The following is a 20385-nucleotide window of genomic DNA, read 5'->3' as shown; positions in this document are numbered from 1 at the left end:
CAACCCCAAATTAACTTGTACTGCACCAGAGCATATGGATGTAGAGCTTTTTTTGTTCCAACAAAAGCTAGTGTATGTATTCCTGCGCCATACATTCCTCCACATTGTATAGTTCCTATGAAATCACTGGCATGCTGGTGGGGTTGTACATGATGTCATTTGTGATTGTTCTTGGTCAATAAAGATTTTGCTCAACTTGGGCTCTTAGTTGTGGTAGTTTGACTTTAACGGCATACACGCTATAGAACTCAGGAGAAACCACAACCTCCAACAATATTTGCTAAAGATAGTATGGAATATCAAATAAAATGCTGGGGGGGGGGTTAACAGAAGCTATATATGGATCTCTGACAGTGTTAAGCCTCCCCTTGGCATCCATTCCTGCATAATCGTGTTCTTACACCAACAAAATATTGAAATGCAAAGAAAAATAAGTCAAAAATCATTGTTATTGTTTACCAATGTATGTATGTTATTGTTTAACAATATTAATCTGTCATAACAAAATAGAGCAAATACTTGAAGGCACAGCATTACAATACCTGACATGCAATGTGTTTCATTAAATGGCAGTACGGTAAACAGTGGACAGGCTAGCCCTCATTGGGCCTTGTCAACTTAACAGTAGAAAGACATTCCAGGGCAATTACTGTACTTTGCTTACAAGGTGATGCATTCGGCAACATCCAGTTTAAAGAAAGTAATATGAAATGACAATGATGTCAAATGCCACTGTTCTTTCCTGTATTTACACCATTTACACATTTGTACACACACATACACTGAGAAAAACATTTTACACGCTTGGTCCGGCTTTGCAGCAGTTTAAAAGGAAAAGTCCAGACTTATCCCGAGGGGTAAGACAGGCTACACCACATTCATTCATTCAATTTGGACAGGATTTGGCACATATGCATTTTTTCTTTTCCTAGTAACCAAGAGTATTTTTCACTTCAACCTTTAAGGTCAAAAAATATTAATTAGCATGGCTTTTAGTCTCTTAACACAAGGATTGTCAACCGGTGGTCTGCGGCCCCGATTGGTCGAAGGAAATAGAGAATAATTCACATTTTTAAAAATACAATTAATTTATTATTTAGACTTGATTTATTTTCCAGCAAATTTTCTGACTCCAAACTATGTCAAATGTAGCTGAGATTCCCAAAATAGACATACCGTTGCAAATAAATAGCCTGTATAGGTCTATCCTCCTTCGGTGCAAGATGAAATAATATTCGGCCAAAGCAGCAGTCCCTAAATTGCTTCTTGCTTATAATGGTGGGCCCTTGAACAAAACCAGTTGAAAACCCCTGTCTTAACACAAAGTTTAGACAAACAAGGAGTGAAGCACTTAAAACATTCCAGTTAGAAACAACAAATAAAATGGAAGCTAAAAGAGAATATGAACAGGAGAACGCCCCCAGTCCACAGAAGGTGCACTTCAGCTTCTCATACAGTAAATCTGCAAATAGCCCTGAAATTCTGTTCGGTTACTCTTGGATGTGTTTGACATGGTTGTAACTCTGCTCTGTCCTGTAATACATTAAGGTTCTTTTTTTTGGGGGGGGGGGTGGAATTCATCTGGACAGTTTGCTGATAACGCGAATGAGAGCAGCATTCTCATCCTTGAGCCTCTGGTTGTCTGCTTTCAGGTCTCCCAGAACCTTCAGAAAGAACAAAAAGCTGGTGTCAAATCATTATACAAATTATTTCGAAACTTATCTGACAGAGGAGATTGTGTTCTCTTATTTGGAGATTGTCACCGCCCATGGTAGAAAACACCACTGTTGGTATCTTTGGTCTTCATTTAGGATGCTTCAATGTTCCAATAGACTACTTTGTTTTGCGGCCTGAGATTATGTTGTCACGTGACACAAAAAGGCTCATGTAGTTTTACACAATGCACACAATTTGTTATTCGGCGACCTTGAGTGCCGTGAAAGGCGCCATACAAATAAAATGTATTATTATTATTATTCCATTGTTTTGTGGCTCTAGGACATAAAGTGGTTTCTAGTAATTGGAAAATGAAGCTTCAAGAAACGCGTCGTATTTTTTTTACACCGCTAGATGGTTTGAATAAAAGGCTAAGTTTTTGTTGTTGGTTTTTTTTACCCCTGCAAAGAGAATTGATTTAGCATGACGTGTCATTTAACATAAAATTACACACAGCATGCATTTTTAATGAATTCCAGCTCGCTGCATAGCAGACGCATGGGAATGAATAAATGGATAACAGAGAGAACATTTAAACTCAACTATTATTTAAACGACAAACTGGACTGAAGTGTCCCACTTGATGGAAAAGTGGCTTCATTTGAGTTGTTTTCTTTTGACACGTGAGCATCCAGCTATGCTTCTTCATGTGAATTGTACTTATGACTGCAGCGTGCTAATCATTGTGAAGTCAGTCAGAACCTTCAACTCGTCTTCCAGTTCTACTGCTCTCCTCTGGAGGGCCAACTTCTCCTAAAAAGGCAAAAACAAGCTCAAGTGAGTGAGCTAGAAGAAAAACTTTTTCCTTTCATCATTATCAAGTGTACAAAGACGGCCCACTTACAAATCTCTCCAGCTCCAACAGGGCAGGTCTATCTGTGCTGCCATCTTGACTCTGTCACAGAGAGCAATTATCAAGTCGTGTGCTAAAATCACAAGTCAAAGCCAGTGCTTTTCTTCTCAACTTATCCTTGAAAAAGTCCAACAATTTTTTTTAAAGTTAGAAACTTTCTATGAAAATGAATGAGAATTTGTAGGAATGAACCAAGATTTTTCAAATTGAAGGTTGCCTCTTAAAAGATAACGGAACTAAATATTTTATATCTAGACTAAAACACAATATTTCCAAATGTTGCCATCTTAATATCTCATGGAACTCTACCGTAATCTTTCTGGAAATGTTGCAATCTACTACTAGTATAGCTATCCAGGTTCACACAATCCAGTGAGCTAAACTTCTGTTTCCAAATCAAACGTCAAACTGGCCTGACCTGTCTGAGTCTTTCCAGCTCCACTTTATTTTGGCTGAGCAGCAGTTCCGTCTCTTGCAACTTGTCCTTCAGTGCCAGGTTCTGCTGCAGTACCTGGAAGTAGAGCTGGAGGGGGGAGAAACCTATGACAGTCAAGGCTCACTATAGTCGGGTTCTAATGAAGGTACAGATGTCTGCACATATATAGTAGGTGGAAATATCTTGGTGAGCATTCCAGACATCCAGCAACTTTTATTGAAACCCAAATCTCTTTTATAACATTCCTGGTCTCCTTTTTAGGTATGTGCAAACATCTGCATGGGGAGGAGCTCAGACACGTACCATCCTGTAGTCAGCGTCCTCTAAACCACTTGCACTGCAGAGGAACAGAAAACTCTGATTACATGTCTTAATTTTTTTTTTTTCCAAATGAAATGCAAAAAGAACTCTCGATAGGGAAGCCAGGCGCACATATAACGTGGACACAGACATCGAAAAGTTCAACGACAGCAAAATAGAGATACTTGGGGACACATAGTAAATCCCTCCAAAGGATTTAAAGGCATGACTCAACTTGATATACAGTATTGACTTGATGTGCTATTGACAACACAAGCTATTCTGGCATGCAAGAAGCTGCTATCAGTCATGCAATGGTCTAGTCTGAGCTTCTGACTCCATGTTAGAACGCAAATGCGCTTATTTGCAGTACTGCCATATCTACAAATATAAAAAAACATTCAAATGCAGCAACAATAAAATAAAAATTACTTCAAAAACAAAAACTAACTGAAAGCAAAACACATTTTTTAAAAAACCTAATACTAAAACAAAACTTCAATTACAACTAAAGTGTTTTTGAAAAAAAAACTATAACCAACAAAAACACCCTAAAAACTTACAAAATTAATAAAACAAAACCCAAAGCAAATTTAACTCTAATTAAAATTCCAATGGTAGGGGTTGGGGTGCTACTGAGGTGCTGAGTCAGGGCCTACATATGGAAAGCAGTGCCCACCATGAATATTTTATCACAGCTGATTATGGTGGAAAAATAAATAAATAAATCACAATACGGCAACATAATAATAATAAACATCACAGGAAAACTTACACGGAGGGGTCGTTTTCATCCTCATCATCATTCTGAAACACAAACCGGTTGTCAGTGACACACCTTGGACAATTTTGACTATTTTCATTAAAAGCAGGCCACATCTATGTTAGTTAAGTCAGTTTGTATCATAAACCAGTTAGAAAAAAAATCTAGTGAGGTGGGCACCAAGACCACATGACAAAGATTCTATTGGATTCTAAAAATAGACATGCCGAAACATGTCAGGTAATATATCCTAAAATTAAAAAAATGTTTGTGATAAAAGAACCAAAAAAAGTGATTGACAAGGGAAACAAAATGAACTTAGTACAACTATTTTATAGGATAGTTTGAGAAACGCGTTTGATTACAGAGGGCTTATTGGTCATTGGCTAGTGGATGCATATCGCAACCCTAGTCAACCGCAGTTTGTTGCAGTATAGCTTCTATTTTATGCACCGGTGCACCTTATATATGGACAAAGTTTTAAAATGGGCAGTTGATTGAAGATGCGCCTTATAATCCGCTGCCTTTTGGTCTGGAAAATACGGTAAGTGGTGGAAAATGCATGCATATTTGTCCAATGTTTCTTGATGTCTTTTTGTAGTATGGGACCATACAATGGGCCAAGAAAGTTTGTATTCACCATTGTGAAAATGATGTACAAAAGAAAGTAGACTTGGCGTATCCTTGAATGGTTTAGGAGTTGACAACCAAATTGAATGTGCATTACAACCACCAACACCAAAGGAGTGGGCAAATTTGAATGACAAATGATAAACCCCAATTTAGTCTTATTCGCACCTTTTCCATTAAGAATTAACTTTAACGCTACCAAAAAAAGAGCACAGATTGTCGCTATCATGGAGGCCGACCCCAAAAAGTATAAAAGTACAAATTTGTGAATGACAGACCAACAGTAGCTATAAAGTAAACTTCTGAGATGGCAATACTTTAGGTCTTTGCTGTTTTTGATTGCATGAGCATCTTTTTCACCTCTCCACCCGGCTGAATGACGCCGGTGGAGCGCCTCTCTTTTCTCGCTCGCCTCTTGTCCTTCACTCCCAGACGCCTGTCGCCCTCGGGCTCCTCCTGCTTCACTGGGTCTGTATCTGTAACGCATGAAGAAGGTGCTTTAAATACTGGGAGAGTTCACTATCTTGCTCAGGGAAACTAGGTCACAATGGTCAGGGATCGACCTCCCCCCCAAATTCTGGGTTGAGAGATGAACATTCTACCATTATTTCATTGTTATTATCCAAGTCAAATCTGTATTCAGAATTTGTTTTGTACTTCTTCCTACTGTGATTGAATTTTTGTATCAAAGGACACAAATCCATAGCTCGTTTTCTTTCGTTTTTCTTTTATTTGAGTTAGGTTTCCCTTTTGACAATTTTGTGCTGCTGCGTTTTGTATTATGTTCAATCGCTAAACTTGGCACATACAAACATCTTGACTTGTCAGAACAAAAAAATTGGTGAGCACTAATGACGAAAAAAAACAAAACAATGATGTACCAAAAAAACATATTTCCTCATTCTTTCTATGGCACGGCAGCATAAATGCTAAGTTGAACAGAAAAAACAGAGTAGCGATAGAATGTTTACAGAAACAAACTCACCCCTCTCAGCTAGAGTGAGCGTGATGATGGGGCTGACGGGCTGAACGTTACGAGGCAGGGGATCAGCAGCCTTCGACATGGTCTTCTCAGCTTCCTTTAGGTCTGTTAAGGTCACACCCTGCAAAAGGGCCAACCACAATTCACAGAGAACTTTCAGTTGAGACTTTTAAGTTGAGAAGATATTAGAAAACACAATACGTTTTCTTGGCATTTAGCTCCAATGTCAGTGAGGTTGAGGGTTAACCCAAATTACAGTCACAGCTGTCGAGGTTTCACCACTACAGCAGTTACGTACTAACATTAACTGATGAAGTGAGTTACTTCATCTAATTTCATTAATGGACATTTATTGTGTGGAGTCAAACGATCATTGTTGAAAGTAGTAAAAAACTAACACTGCAATCCAGTACTAAAAAAACAGAAGGAGAGTGGTGAAAGGAAAATAATTAGGCCTGTAATTACATTCTAAGTGTAATTATGGCACAGTGTTTTATAATACACGCAGCCTGTGATGAGATTTCAAGATGTTGAGACAATAAAGCTGCTGTGGGCCTTAAGAAAAGAACTTGCCAGTTAGATAAAGCTTCATTTTGCTAAGAAAATTCAAGGTGAGCCAGGTATATATTTTGACTGATGATTTCAATTTAGTCATAAATAACAACATCACCACCAGTGGGGTGTGCAAGCACTTGACGTGTAAGGTTTGCCGCATCTGCTTGCTCCTCTCGATCACATTCAACAACTTTAAAGCTGAATGGACATCTGTGGACCTAAATGCAGTGCGATTCGCTATAACAATACATTTCAAACCTCCTCTGCATACCTGAGTGGAGCGGCGGGACTGGCGCAAAAGTCGAGAGCGAGCTTTCCTCTGAGACTCAGACTCCTCATCTCTGACTGGAGCCTGAAACCTGAACAAATGCAAAGGACAATACCGCTAATAGCCACCCCTGCACCAAGTAAACATCTTGGAGCATTCCTTGTAGAATTGACTGGATAATCAGTATGTAGTGGTGCGTTTCCTACTTGCGCCGCTCAGTAGTAGGTGTGTTGGGACTCTCAGACGTGCTTTCCCTCGTATGTGGGGTGGGCTGAACCCTCGCAGTGCGAACTGCCTTGTCCTGTTCCCTATTATCCTCGCCGCCTCTCTCGTCTGATGTCTACATTGCAAAAATACATACAACCACAGGTTTCAACAGTTATTCATCTATTCAAATTGGGATAGTATCATCCTAATTAAAAAAAAAAAAAGACAACTCAAGAGCATTCAAACTGTTGAATGAGACTAAATGTAGAATGCGGAAAGTGAATTTTAAATCTGCTCAAATTGAAAATGTCATCACCTAGAAAGAAACTACACAAAAGTGTATTGTATACAGTTCAAAATGTCTGTTGACATTGAATTCATTTTACAACTCCCTGTAACCAAATAACAAATAGCAATAACCAAACCAGAAATTCTTGAACAGGTCAAATCTTTTTGATATACAGTACAATGACTGAAGCAAGGCTTTTAAATCCCACCTTGTCAACTGGACTGGCTGCAGACGTGGTCCCACTCTCAGTGTCTGGACTGGACACGGTGGAGCTCTCTGGAGAATGACAACAAACAGTTGGTTGCGCCTCAACACAGACAATAATAGAAAACAAATTATTTTTACAAGGCATCACCTGGACTGCTCTCCTTGTCCTCGCTTAGCTCCAGGCCTCCTGAGACACCCCTTTCTTTCGATTGGTCTTGAAGGTTCAACTTTTCTTTACTGCTCATCCTGCATACTGAGCTCCTGGTGGCAACAACATAGCGGCAGAAATTAGCATGCAGTGTGTTTCATTGGGTTTTATAGGGCTGCTCGGTTATGGGTAAAAATCATAATCACGATTATTCTGTTAATATTTAAATCATGATTATTTGCACAATTGGTTTTAAAATTTGAAAATCATTTATTGAAGAAGTTTGGAACAGCATTTATTTATTAAAAAAAATAACCACTCCTGTCAGCAGTGTTGGGAAAGTTCATTTTCTACACTAACTGGTGTAAAGCTCAATTCACAAATTTTAAAAAGAACTTGTCAGTTCATAGTTCATGATTGAAATTTTATGAACCAAGTTTATGCTTCCAAAAATGAAAAGTTTATCATTCTTTTCTTCCCCCCAATCAAAAAAAGTTGCTACAAGGTGTTACCCCCTGGCATTTTCTCATCGTTTTCACACATTCCATTCACATGTTCTTGTTTGCCCAAAGAACCAGAAAATGTTTTGAATTTGGGACATATAAGTGCAAAGGTCTTTACCTTAAAGGTGCAAAGCCCAAATAAATAACTAAAACAACAGAAACAATCTCTTTAAGAGTAATCTGTGGTTCAATTCATGCCAAATTTCGGAATGCTTTGACAGGATGATACTTTATCGTTGCCGTTTGACAAGAAATAGCGAACCTGCTTGTCGCGCGACATGAGTTTTTATCGAATGGAGCGTCTGCCATCGCACCGTGCGACTGTTTGTGACCGGGGTTGCCAAATCCTTTCCCCCGCCTATTTAAAGCCTCGTTTACAGTGTGTTTAGCGAGTTTTTTTTTGTGTTTTTTTTTGGAAGTCTAAGAAGAGAAAACCTGGCATCCTTGAACCTAAGTAAACTGACGTTCAAAACCATTCAATGGCCCCAAAATGAGCATGTTCACAAAAAAAAAACAAACGGAGCAAAAATGTGCTACATTTAGTTCACGTTCATCCAAAATACGAACGAGTTCATGACGCGGTTGAGTTGCTCATGCGTGTCTCAGAACACAAACACCAAATAATATTTTTTTCTCGATTCTATGAATTTGGAGATCGTCTGGAGCCCAAATCGTGATTAAGATTAAATTTTGATTAATTGAGAAGCCTACTGGGTCTCATTACATTTTTGAATGAAAATCTACAATTTAAAAAAAAAAACCTCAAGATTGTGATGTCTTAAGGACACTGTCCAGTAATTTCACTTCGTGAGGAATTGACATACAGAAGGATAGCTATATGAAGAGGCTATCACATGTCAAAATAGGGCGGTGCCCATGAGAAGACACTTGGATTTAAAGAGGTCGAAAATGTTTTAAGAGTTTGACAATTATCTATTTACTAAAACTTTTTTTATACCACTCATCCTGTTCAAGCATTTGCCAATCCCAGCTTGGGTGCGAAGCAATGTACACTCCTTGCAATGACCACCAATCAATCAGCGGTCAATTATTGTCATCAACTCTAATGTTTGAAAGAGGGTAACAGAGCTACATTAGATGTTCACCGGGCCTAAAAAGCATTGGATAAATACAAACCTCCGTTTTTTACTTTGCGCATTTACAGTGGTAGCACCTTGTTGGTTTTGCCGTTCTCGTATGGACTGCTCGTTACGCCACTGTGAAGATGATTCAAGACACACAGATGTTAGTGATCTGGGCACCTGACTGGATTCATTCAGAATTAATGCCTCACATTGGCTTGTTTCAGAACTAATTCCTCCAGGAGCTCTTCCACACTTTCATCTGCTACATCCAAAGGCGTCTGACCCTGCAGAATACATGAGAAGTAGAAATAGTCCAGATTCTAAGAGCAATTCACTTTACATGAAAATCAAAAAGGGAAGCCTCACTGAGCTGCTGCGGGCTTCCATATTGCACATCTGTTCAGCTAAAATGTGACAGGCCTCCCCCTGACCCCAGTGTGCAGCAGCGTGTAGAGGCGTCCACCCATCAAAGTCCATGGCCGACACATCCAGCCCACACTGACAAAGTAGCCTGGAGATCATCAAGTGAAAAAGAGTTGTCACGCGAGATTTTCTCACTTGAAGGGGATTGCAGTACGATGGCTCAATGCTTCTCTCCTCTCTGAAAATTGTCAAAACCCTCCTACTTGAGCGCTTCCACGTAGCCTTTGGCCGCAGCCACGTGGAGAGGAGTGGCTCCAGTTCTTGGATGTCGTATGTCAGCAGGTGGTCCCTCAGTCAGCCAGGTCCGAGCATCTGTTGTGATCTGCTCTTCCTCTACCCGCTTTACGGCCTCTAAGTCCAAACCTAAACACAAGCAGAATACCAGTATTTTCAAAACAATTCAATTCAGATTCTGCTGAGACTTCTATTGAGACAAGACAAAGGCTTGATGAATGACCCCAAAGTGCTTAAAACTGATTGTGAGCTTATATGTAATTTCTGTGCTTTTCCATTTATTAGTACTATGCATGATATCAAATCCAAATATTTGTACTCGGATCAGAATGAAATCTTAAAATATGTTTGTGTATATATTCTGTCCCTTGAGGAATGCCAAAGCCCAATGTAGCTATGTATGTATGTATGTATGTATGACATAGCTATGTGGGGAGTGCACATGCGTCATGTGGTGGCAAGAGCGTTTGCCTGTATGCAAATAGTTGGTCACCTAACGACCTTCAACTAAACTGTTCAGCAGTACGGTCTAAGTAAAGCCCTTCTAGGCAGTGTGTCAAATCTGTCGTTAGCCTCTTTCACAATACCACTCGAGGCAAAACAAAATTTATAGTTTTTTTGGGGGTCACTCACACACATTCACACCGTTATATGTGGGAATCGAACTTACAGCGTCGGCACACAAGCCAAGCAAGTGCACCCCTGCACCATCAGCCACTCCCAAAGAATTATAGTTGGTTGGCCAGGGAGAACGTTCCCTCAGCTGGTTAGCTTTTGTTAGCTTTAGCTTTCGTTAAGAGGCCACTAATGCCTGTTGATGCGGAGGATTTTATTCTGGGTAAACAGTGGCAGGTAGCCACTGAGCGCTGGTGACTGCCTGCCACTGTACTTTACAGTTCATTAGGATTAAGTTTGCAAATAAGTGAATGTGAGGCTTTGTTAATACATTACATAAAGTGAGCTAGCTAATATGTTGGTTGGTCGCCAAAAAACATTTACCTTGTCTCAGAGTGTATTCCTGGAGAAGGGCCTCAGTGGTTTCATCCAGGGCGATGTCCACAGGAACGTCACCATCACAATTGACAGCAGAGAGAGAAGCTCCATGGCGCAAAAGGAAACTGATAATCAAGCGCAGAGCGACAAACTGTTTAAAAACGAATACTAAATGATCTGTTAATAGGAAACATCTATGCTAACACAAAGGTTCTTTGTTGAGCTATAATATTGTACCATGTGTTTTCATTTCTTTAAAACTGTTTAAAATTCTACACAATGTGGTACGCCCAACATGTTCATTCTTTAGCTGACATGTTGTCCTGCCAAACACAGTCAGCAACAATGATAGCATTGTTGACTGCACAAATAGCCTGGCACCCACAGAACACTATGACATCAAGACACTGTTTTATACAGTGCATCGAGAAAGTATTTGCAGTGCTTCACTTTTTCCATAATACAAATTTGAAAAAGGATTATTTTCCCTTTATCAATTCTGCACACATCTCTTAATGACAAAGCTAATGAATTGGTGGTTTGGATTTTTTGCAAAATGATTCAAAGAAAAACAAAACTAAAATACGCCATTTGGAAAAACTATAGAATCTTTGCCAAAAAGCTAAAAATGGACTTCAGGCAATTCCTTTTCCCAATGACGATCTTTGAGCGGACACAATTTGAAGAGGCACACAACTATGTAAGTAAAGACCCGCAGTTGGTAGTGCCTCTCGGGGGACAACTAGGTATGACGTCTTCGTCAATGTCTGTAGACCTTTGTGACAGGATTATTTAGAGCAGAGGTTGGGGTACAAAGGAGTTTTTTGTCACAGGCTACATAGTAGTTATGGTTTCCCTCTGAGGGCCTTTATGAGGATGATGATTGCCTCATATGAAGTACAGTAGGTATCACAGCACATGTACGGAGCAAATCAATGACTAAGTAGCTTTAAAATCAGTAGTGAGTTTAAAAAAAAAAAACACACACATTTGCATAAATTTAAAAGTGGGATCGGTAACACTGCTTGCAAAATATCAACATGATTAAAAGTTAAGACAATTTGGCCATTTTAGCCAGAAACATTAAGTCAACACACAATCTGCCACTATGAAAACGTTTGGAGGTGGCCCAGCCTGTGGAAAGATTTGAAAACGCCTGTGCAGCAGCGGCCCTCATCAAACCCGATGGTGCCTGAGAAATGTTCCGGAGAGCAATAGGCTCAAAGATAGGTGTGTAGTTTGTGACATCAGACTCAAAAACACTTGAGGCTGGAATTCCTGCCAAAGATGTGTCAAAAAAGAATGTTGGGAATACTGATGCAAATAGTGATTTCTAATTTCCATTTTTTGAATAAATCAGCAAACATTTAAAACAAAGAACTTATTGCGCGTAGAATTTCAAGACGGAACATGAATTGATTCCGTCTCACAATAGGGTTGTAAAATGCCAATATGTGGGCAAAATCGAAGCACTGTGAAAACATTCCAGATGCACAGTACAATTGGTAAAGCCTTGCAAACATTGAACAGTGTTGAAGAGCAACCTACTCTGCTATATCAGGGTAGCCGCAGGAGGCAGCGACGTGCAGGGGTGTCCAGCCCTCACTGTCAACCTGGTTCACACTGGCACCATGCTCCAGAAGAAATGACACCATCTCCATGCTACCATCGATGCAGGCCTTTGCAGGATTCAATTTTAAAAAGAAGTTTTATTTTCAGTAAGGGAATAAAACTCAGGCAGTAATAGCAGCTTCACCTGATGTAACGCAGTTATTCCATCAGCATTGGAGCAGTTAACAATTTCTGGTCTATCCTCCTTGTTGCTGCTCATTGTGTCCTTGGCCTCTTGTAGCATCACTCGGGCCTCATCTGTGTCTCCGCTGGCACACGCAGCCAGGAACTCTGCAGCTCGGTCAAACCTCACCCGTTTTCTAAATAGTGTGACGGACAGAATGTAGGATGAAGACAAGACGTTGATTTGATTCTTTTCAATCCGTCCATTTTCCATGCCACATTTCCTTATTAGCGTTGTGGGTGAGCCGGCCGGAGCCAGCTAACTTTAGGAAGTGGTCAGAATGGAGCTGACACATTGACACTGACATACAGATCATTTGGAACATTCAATTATCAAAATTATTGATTTCATTACAGAAACACACACAGAAACTCTGACCACTCAGAGTCTCTAAAGACTACGTTGTTGGTCGTGAGATTTCATTATACCTTGCATAGGCTCAAGACACCCTGTGCCAGATATGGCAAAGCAGACCCAGAACATAGCAAACATGTTTCATAGAGTGTTATTTTCGCTTGACGTTAGATTTTTGAGTTTGTGGACCTAATGTACCTTGCCAAAAAGTTCCAGTTTTCCCTTATCGAAATGGCCTGTAGCGTAGCATAGCACAGCACAGCACATCGCATCGAACTGAGGCACAGCGTGAGGCTTATTTGACTGATTCCTAAATATTGTTAGATTAACACGATCAGTGTCTTACAAAGATGAATATCAATATTAACAAAAACGCATACTATTAAGTCAAGTTTAAGTTATTTACATAGCCATTCATCACAAAGGTGTCTCAAACCCTGATTGAAAATAAACACAAATATAAAGATATTTTAACACTTCTTTGTGACCGTTTGATGAATAATGAATACATGCAATATATTTCATTTGTTTTTATTAGGCTATTTCATTATTGGACATCAAGCTTCCAATCATGCAATGCTGAATTTTACTATGAGCCATCATACACAGAGGTAGGTATGCATAACTCTGGACCGCTTATCCTCACAAGGGTCGGTAGGGCGCTGAAGCCTATCCCAGCAGACTTTGGGCAGTAGGCAGGGGACAACAGGAACTGGTGGGCAGTAGGCAGGGGACAACAGGAACTGGTTGGCAGCCAATTGCATAAACTATCCACAATTAAAGTCACACCTAGGGGCAATTTCAATCAGCCTACCAAGCATGTTTTTGGAATTTGGGAGGAAACCAGAATACCCAGAGGAAACCCAGGTAGGCACAGGGAAAAGATGCAAACTCCAAACAGAGAGCCTGGAGCCGAAATCGAATCCACAACCTCTGTGCAGGGAGGCCAGTGCTCCACCATGTCGTAAATATTTTGATATTAAATGCAACTATACATAAACATATGTTTGCTGTCTCCATCGTTTTTAACCACACAAGCCTCATCAATGCCTTATGAGTGGGTGTGCAAAATGTATAGAAAACGAATCCTTAAAACTCCAAAGACTAGTAGCCTACACAATTAGACTTTCACAATAACAACACTATCTTTATGTACTATACTAGGTGCCTACAATTGAACGATGTGTAAGATCCAGCAGCGTCCGTGTTGAGCAACGGCGTGACATAGCGCCGACACTGTCGATACAGTTTTGGCCCATTTGTCCCATCACTTATGGCTTGGGAAAAAAAACAACAACATTAAAGGCCTCCAGAATTCTTAGACCTACCACTTTTTTGACTGTAAAATGGCTTTAATGCATAGGGCACTGTGCTGTACTAAGCTAAAAGACGTGCCGATGTATCTCATTTGTAGTCCACCCACACAGGTCCACTGCACGTTCTTCTATTTGGACCTTCGGGCAAAGCTAACCAGCAGCTAGCAAACAAGTTGTGTCAAAGTGTTCCCCAAAGAGGTATGACTTACCTTCTCTTGAGGAGCGGGCTGCTTTCATCGCTTCTCGAAATGAGCTGCTCACTTGGTGGCTCCTGCAGCTCGGCCTCTGACTCCTCGGTTCCTCTTTCCACGGCATCGCCTCGCCATCTCCGCCGGGGCAAGGCCGACGCTTTGTCGGTACAGGAACCGGCCCAGCGCTTTAGCTGCTCCCGCCGCTTGGACCTCGCCGAGTCGCCCATTCGATTATCCAAGGAGGACCGTGTTATTGGAAATAAAACATAGCCAGGAAGCGAAAGACACACCCTCCATGCGTATTCTTTCACTTCCTGATCTCTGGCAGTGAAGCCTCAGCTCGTGCTTGTGCTCGTGCCCGTGCGATGTTGGTAAGCGAGTCGCGCGCGCACAACTTCACACGTCACAAGCGTTGTACAGTACAGTTGTACAATAAATGAAATAACTGCTTGAAAAAGTGCAATATCGCATTTAGCCGATTCCCGACAGCAAATGTCAAAATAATAGTAATCAGACTTGCTGATATTGTGTCTTAAAGTTCAAATATTATTCTCAATGAACAGTTGAACAAGAGGCAAAAACGTGTGTCTGATTTTGTTTAGTTTTTAGGGGCGCTAACGGGCTTCCATACTTGTCCTGTATGAGCACACACGTGATGTGCTTATTTAAATGTTGCACTCTTAAAACTGCCGCCTTAAAAATCCGACCAACCCAGGAAGTTGGGTCAATTTGTCGGTCATATTTTTGACCCCAATTGGATTGTTTTTTGTCCCACCAGTTTATCTCATTCTTTGGTCCTTTCTCTTTGTCTGTAATGTGATATTGGCCTGCAGCGATGTATGGCCGCGGTCGGGCCCGTCCCAGGTTCGACCATCCACTCAGCGCTGCCGTAACGGCTCTCTCTCTCTCTCTCTCTCTCTCTCTATCTATCTATCTATCTATAATCCATCCACCCACCCATCCCCTTCTCTCACTCTCTCTTTTTATTTAGATTATAAATCAGTGTTATATTTCAGAGTCCGTCCATGCATTTGCTGCAATCCTGATGTCAGGCTCATGGGTGAGCTGCAGCCTATCCCAGCTGACTTTGGGTAAAAGACATCACTTGTGGACTTGTCACCGTTCAGTTTCAGAATACACACTTGCCCCAAGTCAAAACTGAACCCATGCTACTTGTACTAAAATCAGGCAAGTGTACCACGACATGGTCAGTGAGTGACTGTTGCTTAAGAGTACTGAATGAAAATGTCAACATTGAAAATGAAGACCTCTAGGGGGAGTTTGTAACGTTAAAACACATAGGCAGTGTTAAAAACAAACAAAATGTTTACTCCACATTGACAGTTCCACATTTCTGTAGAAATTAGACTTTGTCCCTTCCGTCTGTATTGTTGTAGCCAAACACTGTGCAGTTTTTCACAATTTTTTGACATTGGTTATCACATTTATCTTTTCAAATGCTCAATAAGCACCAGAACAAAACAATGCTTAAACCTCCAGTCAGTCCTGATGTGTGCAATGTCACAGAAAAACCACAAAGAAAGTCTATCATGAGTTAGAATTTTTATTAACGGCCGACAATAGATGAGCAACTTAAATTCTCTGGCACATGGCCCATAATAGTTTAGTCATTATTATGCCTGTAAAGAATAGGAATCAATATGTTCACAGTGCTAACACTTGTTTGTTGGTCATAAACATTCCAACATGCACCAAGGGTCAAATTCCACTTCACATTTTTTTGTGGTTAACGCAGTCAGCGGCAGGGGAAGTCGAATCACAAAAGAAAGTAAGTAAACATCTTAATGGTATTTATTTGCGTTACACAGAGAGTTAGATTTTAGTGTAATACGTATAATCAAGTTATGTCTACTCTGTGATCAAATATGGGTTGTCTTAGCCAATGAGTAATGCCACTATAATTTCTTTGAGGCAGTTCTGTCCAATGCTAATGAAAGTGATCGTGTCGCAAAGAGTGAAAACCTATAAAACTGTTCCAGATGAGTACTTCTGACCATTTCAATGTTGTATTCAACTTTATATGTAGTACCCTTGTATATTACACAGTACAAGCCCACATAATCATACTCAGTGCCAGCAACTCAAGTATGCAAAAAAGCTCAGGTTTTAGCTTTTTTTTTTTTTTTTTTTTTCAAAATAAATTTGTGTCTTGTAGATTGGTTGCATTTTATTACCATAACAAACTGCAGCCTTTTGTGACCTAAAGTATACGGAGGTGTCTCATGATAATGCTTCCTCCACTAATAACCCTCAGTCACAGGGGTGATTGTAAGGTTAGTAAAACATGGGCACCCACCCATGTCTAATTCCAGTTTCAAATTCAGTTCCTGATTTTGAGGAGTTAAAATAAAAAATAAAAAATTTTTGGGATTTTGTCCTGGTCACAAACAGTAACTTTTTATAACTTTACAAAAACAATGAAAATGAAAGTCACAAATGAGCAAAAAAAAAAAAAAAAACAGCGACATCAAAAGCTAATTTTACCTCTTTTGAGGGAAAACAGGCAACACTTAAGTTGGGTATATGTACTTAATTTTATGTTCTTCTCACTGAAGGTATTACATGATTCTTTTTTTCTTGCATTTGTACAGCAAAGGATTTTCCTGTTGTATTGTGTGACAAAGAAACTGAAACGACCAGTCCTAATCATTTTCTTCACAGACTGTTTGACACAGGATGCAGTAAAACCAAACTGCAAAGCTATTTTAAGTATTTTTCTGCTTTCAATTTCTGTTTCAGTGACAATAGACGATCTTATATTTTGTTTCATGAATGATTACAGAATGCTGCCCTCTAAATACACAGCCGCCCACTCACTCCCACCTCATGCTGTGATGCAGTTGGCAAAGTCATGGCTTGCAGAGGACACACCAAACTTCGATCCTGCGGGAGTGTGTGTGGGCTCACAGCAGGTGGAGGCGAGGTTGTTGTGTAAAAGCCCACACAGTATTTTAGCAGGAAGTCCCTTCTTTACAGCAGTGTTCACTGAAGTCGGCTGTACCGTGGATTGGCTTCACCGGGATGGAGATGAAATTGGTCAGTATTGAATGCGATCAGATTAGTACCTAAAAAAAAAAAAAAGAAAAAAGGTCTCTGAGCAGTCCTCTTCACTGTCACGTTATCTCTACTATCTTAACCAGAAACATTTATAATGCACTGTATTTTTATTTATTTTTTTTATGATGGAAGTTGGCACTTTCTGCAGTTCGGTTACAATTACATTCCGAGGGGATTGGGTTTGGAGTACCAGAGTCTAAGCAAACATACTGACATATTCCATCTTTGCTTAGTGGTGGAAAGGCCAATATGCTCTGCCTCAACTGTTATTTCTTCAGATACATATTGTACATCCCATTCATGATACATATTTTATATAATTGGGAAAACCTATTTCTTACCCTTCACAAACATATTCATCTGTGCGGGGAATCACTTAATGTGGTATAAAATGTTAAGGCAGGAAACATTGTTAGCATCATCATAAAAATACTTCTAGGGCTAACTGTAGACTATTAAATGTGAACCACAGGGCCAGATCCCGTCACGCTTACTGCTGTGGTGCGAGGCCCGGCCAGATGCCTCCTCCTGGGTGAAAGGCCAGCTCTAAACTGTCTTGCTCGAGCCTCAGGGATCGCCACTCGATGTTCTCAACTCAGGAAACTGGCAAGAGCAGGAGGATGGCATGGAAAAGTGGCAGGCACACGGAAAACAACCCCTGGCTTCCGCCTGGTGGAGAAGTACGCTATGCTGGTGGGTGCTGTGTCCATGCACAGGCAGGACTTAAGTGGAATGGTCATGCTGAAGGACAACCATGTCTGGGCTTCAGGAAGCATCACAGAGGTGGGCATGCTGCATTTTGAGTGGAAATCAATCAACCAATCAATCAATCGACCGATCAATAACTCAATCAATCATTCCATCATTTTCTGTTCTCCAGGCTATGAAAGCTGCCAGGTCAGTGTGTGGTTTCAGCAGTAAGATTGAAGTGGAGTGTCGCTCCTCAGAAGAGGCCATGGAGGCTGCCACAGCAGGAGCAGACATAGTTATGCTTGACAACTTCCAGCCACAGGTACACAGTATATCATCACGGAACTTGCAGTATTTCCCTTTCAAAAATCAACAACCAACAATAAAATACAACTCTACAGGTGCTTCATGTTGCAGCTGCTGCTCTGAAACAAGAATTCCCAGCTCTCTTGATAGAAGCCAGTGGAGGAGTGACACCAGATAACCTACCCGAGTATTTCTCTCCTTGTGTAGATATCGTTTCCCTGGGTTGTATTACACAAGGGTGCCCAGTAGTGGACTTCTCACTAAAGGTTCAAAAACCTATTCCTTAGTCTTCCCTCTATGAAGAATTAGCACCCAAAACATATTGTGCATTCACAAAAATAAGATTTAACTACCATATTTTTCGGACTATAAGTCGCACCAGCCATAAAATGCACAATAAAGGGGAAAAAAAAAACATATATAAGTCGCACCGGAGTATAAATAGTTGTTTTGGGGGAAATTTATTTGACAAAATCCAACACCAAGAACAGACGTGAACCAGCAACAATAGACTAAACGATAAGGTATGCTAACGTGACGTAAACACAAACGAGGAGCTGAGAATGGGCCCGACGTAACATTCACAGTTATTCAAATAACTATTACATAAATAACACGTTTATCAAATCATCTGTGTCACTCCAAATCATTAAATAACATGACCAAGTGACCAAAAAAAAGAAATTGTGTTAAAAAGATTCACATATTCTAAGTCATGCTCCTAAGTCTGTTGCACCCCTACCCAAACTATGAAAAAAGGTGTGATTTATACTCAGAAAAATACGGTATTTATTAACAATAAAGACGTGAGGGGTTAAAGAGACGTATCACAATAAGAAAAAGAAACGCATTCTAGAACAATTGAAATTTATTTAGGGATCAATCAGAGAAACATTAAACGGTAACAGATGTGTGCTAACTCCCATTATATGTACATGTAATTGCTTAATCCAGAACACAGCCCATCCCAATTTATAAAAGGGATTAGTAGGTGTGTATGCACGCACGCACGTGCACACACACACACACACAACCACACACAACTGAACTGGAGATCTCTTATTCTACAGGTAGGCGCATGAAGGATCCCGGGATCACGAGCACTCCCTGCCATAAAGCTGGAGAACCTTTTTTCGTAGCCTCCGTAAGATCTCTTTTCAAAGCCGTTTTGTTCATCTAAAGCAGGGGTCACCAACACGGTGCCCGCGGGCACCAGGTCGCCCGTGAGGACCACAGGAGAAAGGTTGGTGACCCCTGATCTAAAGAAACACGACGTTACAGACAGATGACAAAAAACACAAGATATTATATACACCAGTTTAACTACGGAAATTAATTAATATAGCCACAGTGTTTGAACACTTAAAGAGCAACATAAAGACAGAGAGCAGTTCAGTCTAACTGCATAGCCTGTCAACATGAGCAGCCGTGTGATTACGCAATCCTCAGAGGAGGCTAGACAGGACGTTGGCTCCTCCGAGCGAATCGTCTTCGGTTTTAAAAGAACTATAAAAATTCAGCAATTTTGGTTCAAAATGATACAAAATTATTGAGATTAAAAGGAAAATGACTTTATAATAAAAACAATTGAATTTGTTTTTCCTCTTTTCATTATGGCAGGGGAGGCGTAGCACGTCCCTGATGTTGATAACATCTGTATTCATCTACGATTCAAGAAATATTTAAATACAATGAAAAAAAAAAAAAAATTTTTGTGGTTCCAAATCTAAGTACTGTATATTTACACAGGGTTATGTTTATTTTTGTGTTACAATGACATACTTTATGTTGTAATAAAGTTGTTTGCCCCTTGACCAAAATAAAGCATCCGTTCATTTGACACCGAATGTTTGTGTTTCTGCAAAATGATCATTTAGCACAGTATGAACAAATTTTTGTAAGCTGTCTGACAAAACTGAAGTCCACAAAAATGGCAAAACATTATCATTCACAACTCATTCATTCATTGGGCCGGTCTACGCCAAGGCTCTATTAATTATGTTTTAATTTTGTCCATTTGTGAAAATTGGATTATGGTCGTTGGATTATGGGGGCAAACAGAA

General features: G+C 40.2%; 2 protein-coding genes across 4 annotated transcripts; one reads left to right on the top strand and one right to left on the bottom strand.

Moving 5' to 3' along the window:
• Positions 1-83: 83 nt before the first annotated feature.
• Positions 84-14794, bottom strand: ppp1r12c (protein phosphatase 1, regulatory subunit 12C). The gene is made up of 20 exons (XM_085911045.1): positions 14267-14794; positions 12349-12523; positions 12141-12271; positions 10599-10717; positions 9569-9728; positions 9309-9453; positions 9152-9226; positions 8995-9074; positions 7355-7467; positions 7208-7275; positions 6710-6843; positions 6507-6594; positions 5684-5801; positions 5059-5174; positions 4081-4112; positions 3309-3342; positions 2988-3092; positions 2561-2611; positions 2419-2469; positions 84-1664 (listed from the first exon to the last, which is right to left on the bottom strand). Exons 1-20 carry the CDS (start codon positions 14473-14475, stop codon positions 1578-1580), a joined length of 2091 nt encoding a protein of 696 aa, XP_085767171.1. The 5' UTR covers positions 14476-14794; the 3' UTR covers positions 84-1577.
• LOC147056529 (nicotinate-nucleotide pyrophosphorylase [carboxylating]-like) lies at positions 14185-20250 on the top strand. 3 transcript variants are annotated; one of them, XM_085911052.1, is made up of 5 exons: positions 14185-14619; positions 17052-17305; positions 17799-18109; positions 18207-18338; positions 18418-20250. In XM_085911052.1, the coding sequence occupies exons 2-5, from the start codon at positions 17053-17055 to the stop codon at positions 18607-18609; spliced, it is 888 nt and encodes a 295-aa protein (XP_085767178.1). In that variant the 5' UTR covers positions 14185-14619; position 17052; the 3' UTR covers positions 18610-20250. The 3 variants fall into 3 exon arrangements, with proteins under 3 accessions (XP_085767178.1, XP_085767175.1, XP_085767177.1); XM_085911051.1 differs by lacking the exon at positions 14185-14619 and adding an exon at positions 15985-16037; XM_085911049.1 differs by lacking the exon at positions 14185-14619 and having other exon boundaries at positions 14768-17305; positions 18418-20249.
• Positions 20251-20385: the final 135 nt, after the last annotated feature.

This window comes from Syngnathus leptorhynchus, chromosome 5 (genome assembly GCF_054491065.1).
Source record: "Syngnathus leptorhynchus isolate UIUO chromosome 5, UIUO_Slep, whole genome shotgun sequence".
NCBI classification, from domain to species: Eukaryota; Metazoa; Chordata; class Actinopteri; order Syngnathiformes; family Syngnathidae; genus Syngnathus; species Syngnathus leptorhynchus.
This window is presented reverse-complemented; position numbering and strand designations above follow the sequence as displayed.

Coding starts and splice junctions, on each gene's coding strand:
- ppp1r12c (XM_085911045.1), bottom strand. CDS start 14,475: ATGGGCGACTCGGCGAGGTCCAAGCGGCGGGAGCAGCTAAAGCGCTGG. Junction 12,524..14,266: donor AGCCCGCTCCTCAAGAGAAG/GTAAGTCATACC, acceptor CACACTATTTAG/AAAACGGGTGAGGTTTGACC. Junction 2,470..2,560: donor TGTTGGAGCTGGAGAGATTT/GTAAGTGGGCCG, acceptor TTGCCTTTTTAG/GAGAAGTTGGCCCTCCAGAG.
- LOC147056529 (XM_085911049.1), top strand. CDS start 16,687: ATGAAAATGAAAGTCACAAATGAGCAAAAAAAAAAAAAAAAACAGCGA. Junction 17,306..17,798: donor CCGGGATGGAGATGAAATTG/GTCAGTATTGAA, acceptor TGTGAACCACAG/GGCCAGATCCCGTCACGCTT. Junction 18,339..18,417: donor TTGACAACTTCCAGCCACAG/GTACACAGTATA, acceptor ACAACTCTACAG/GTGCTTCATGTTGCAGCTGC.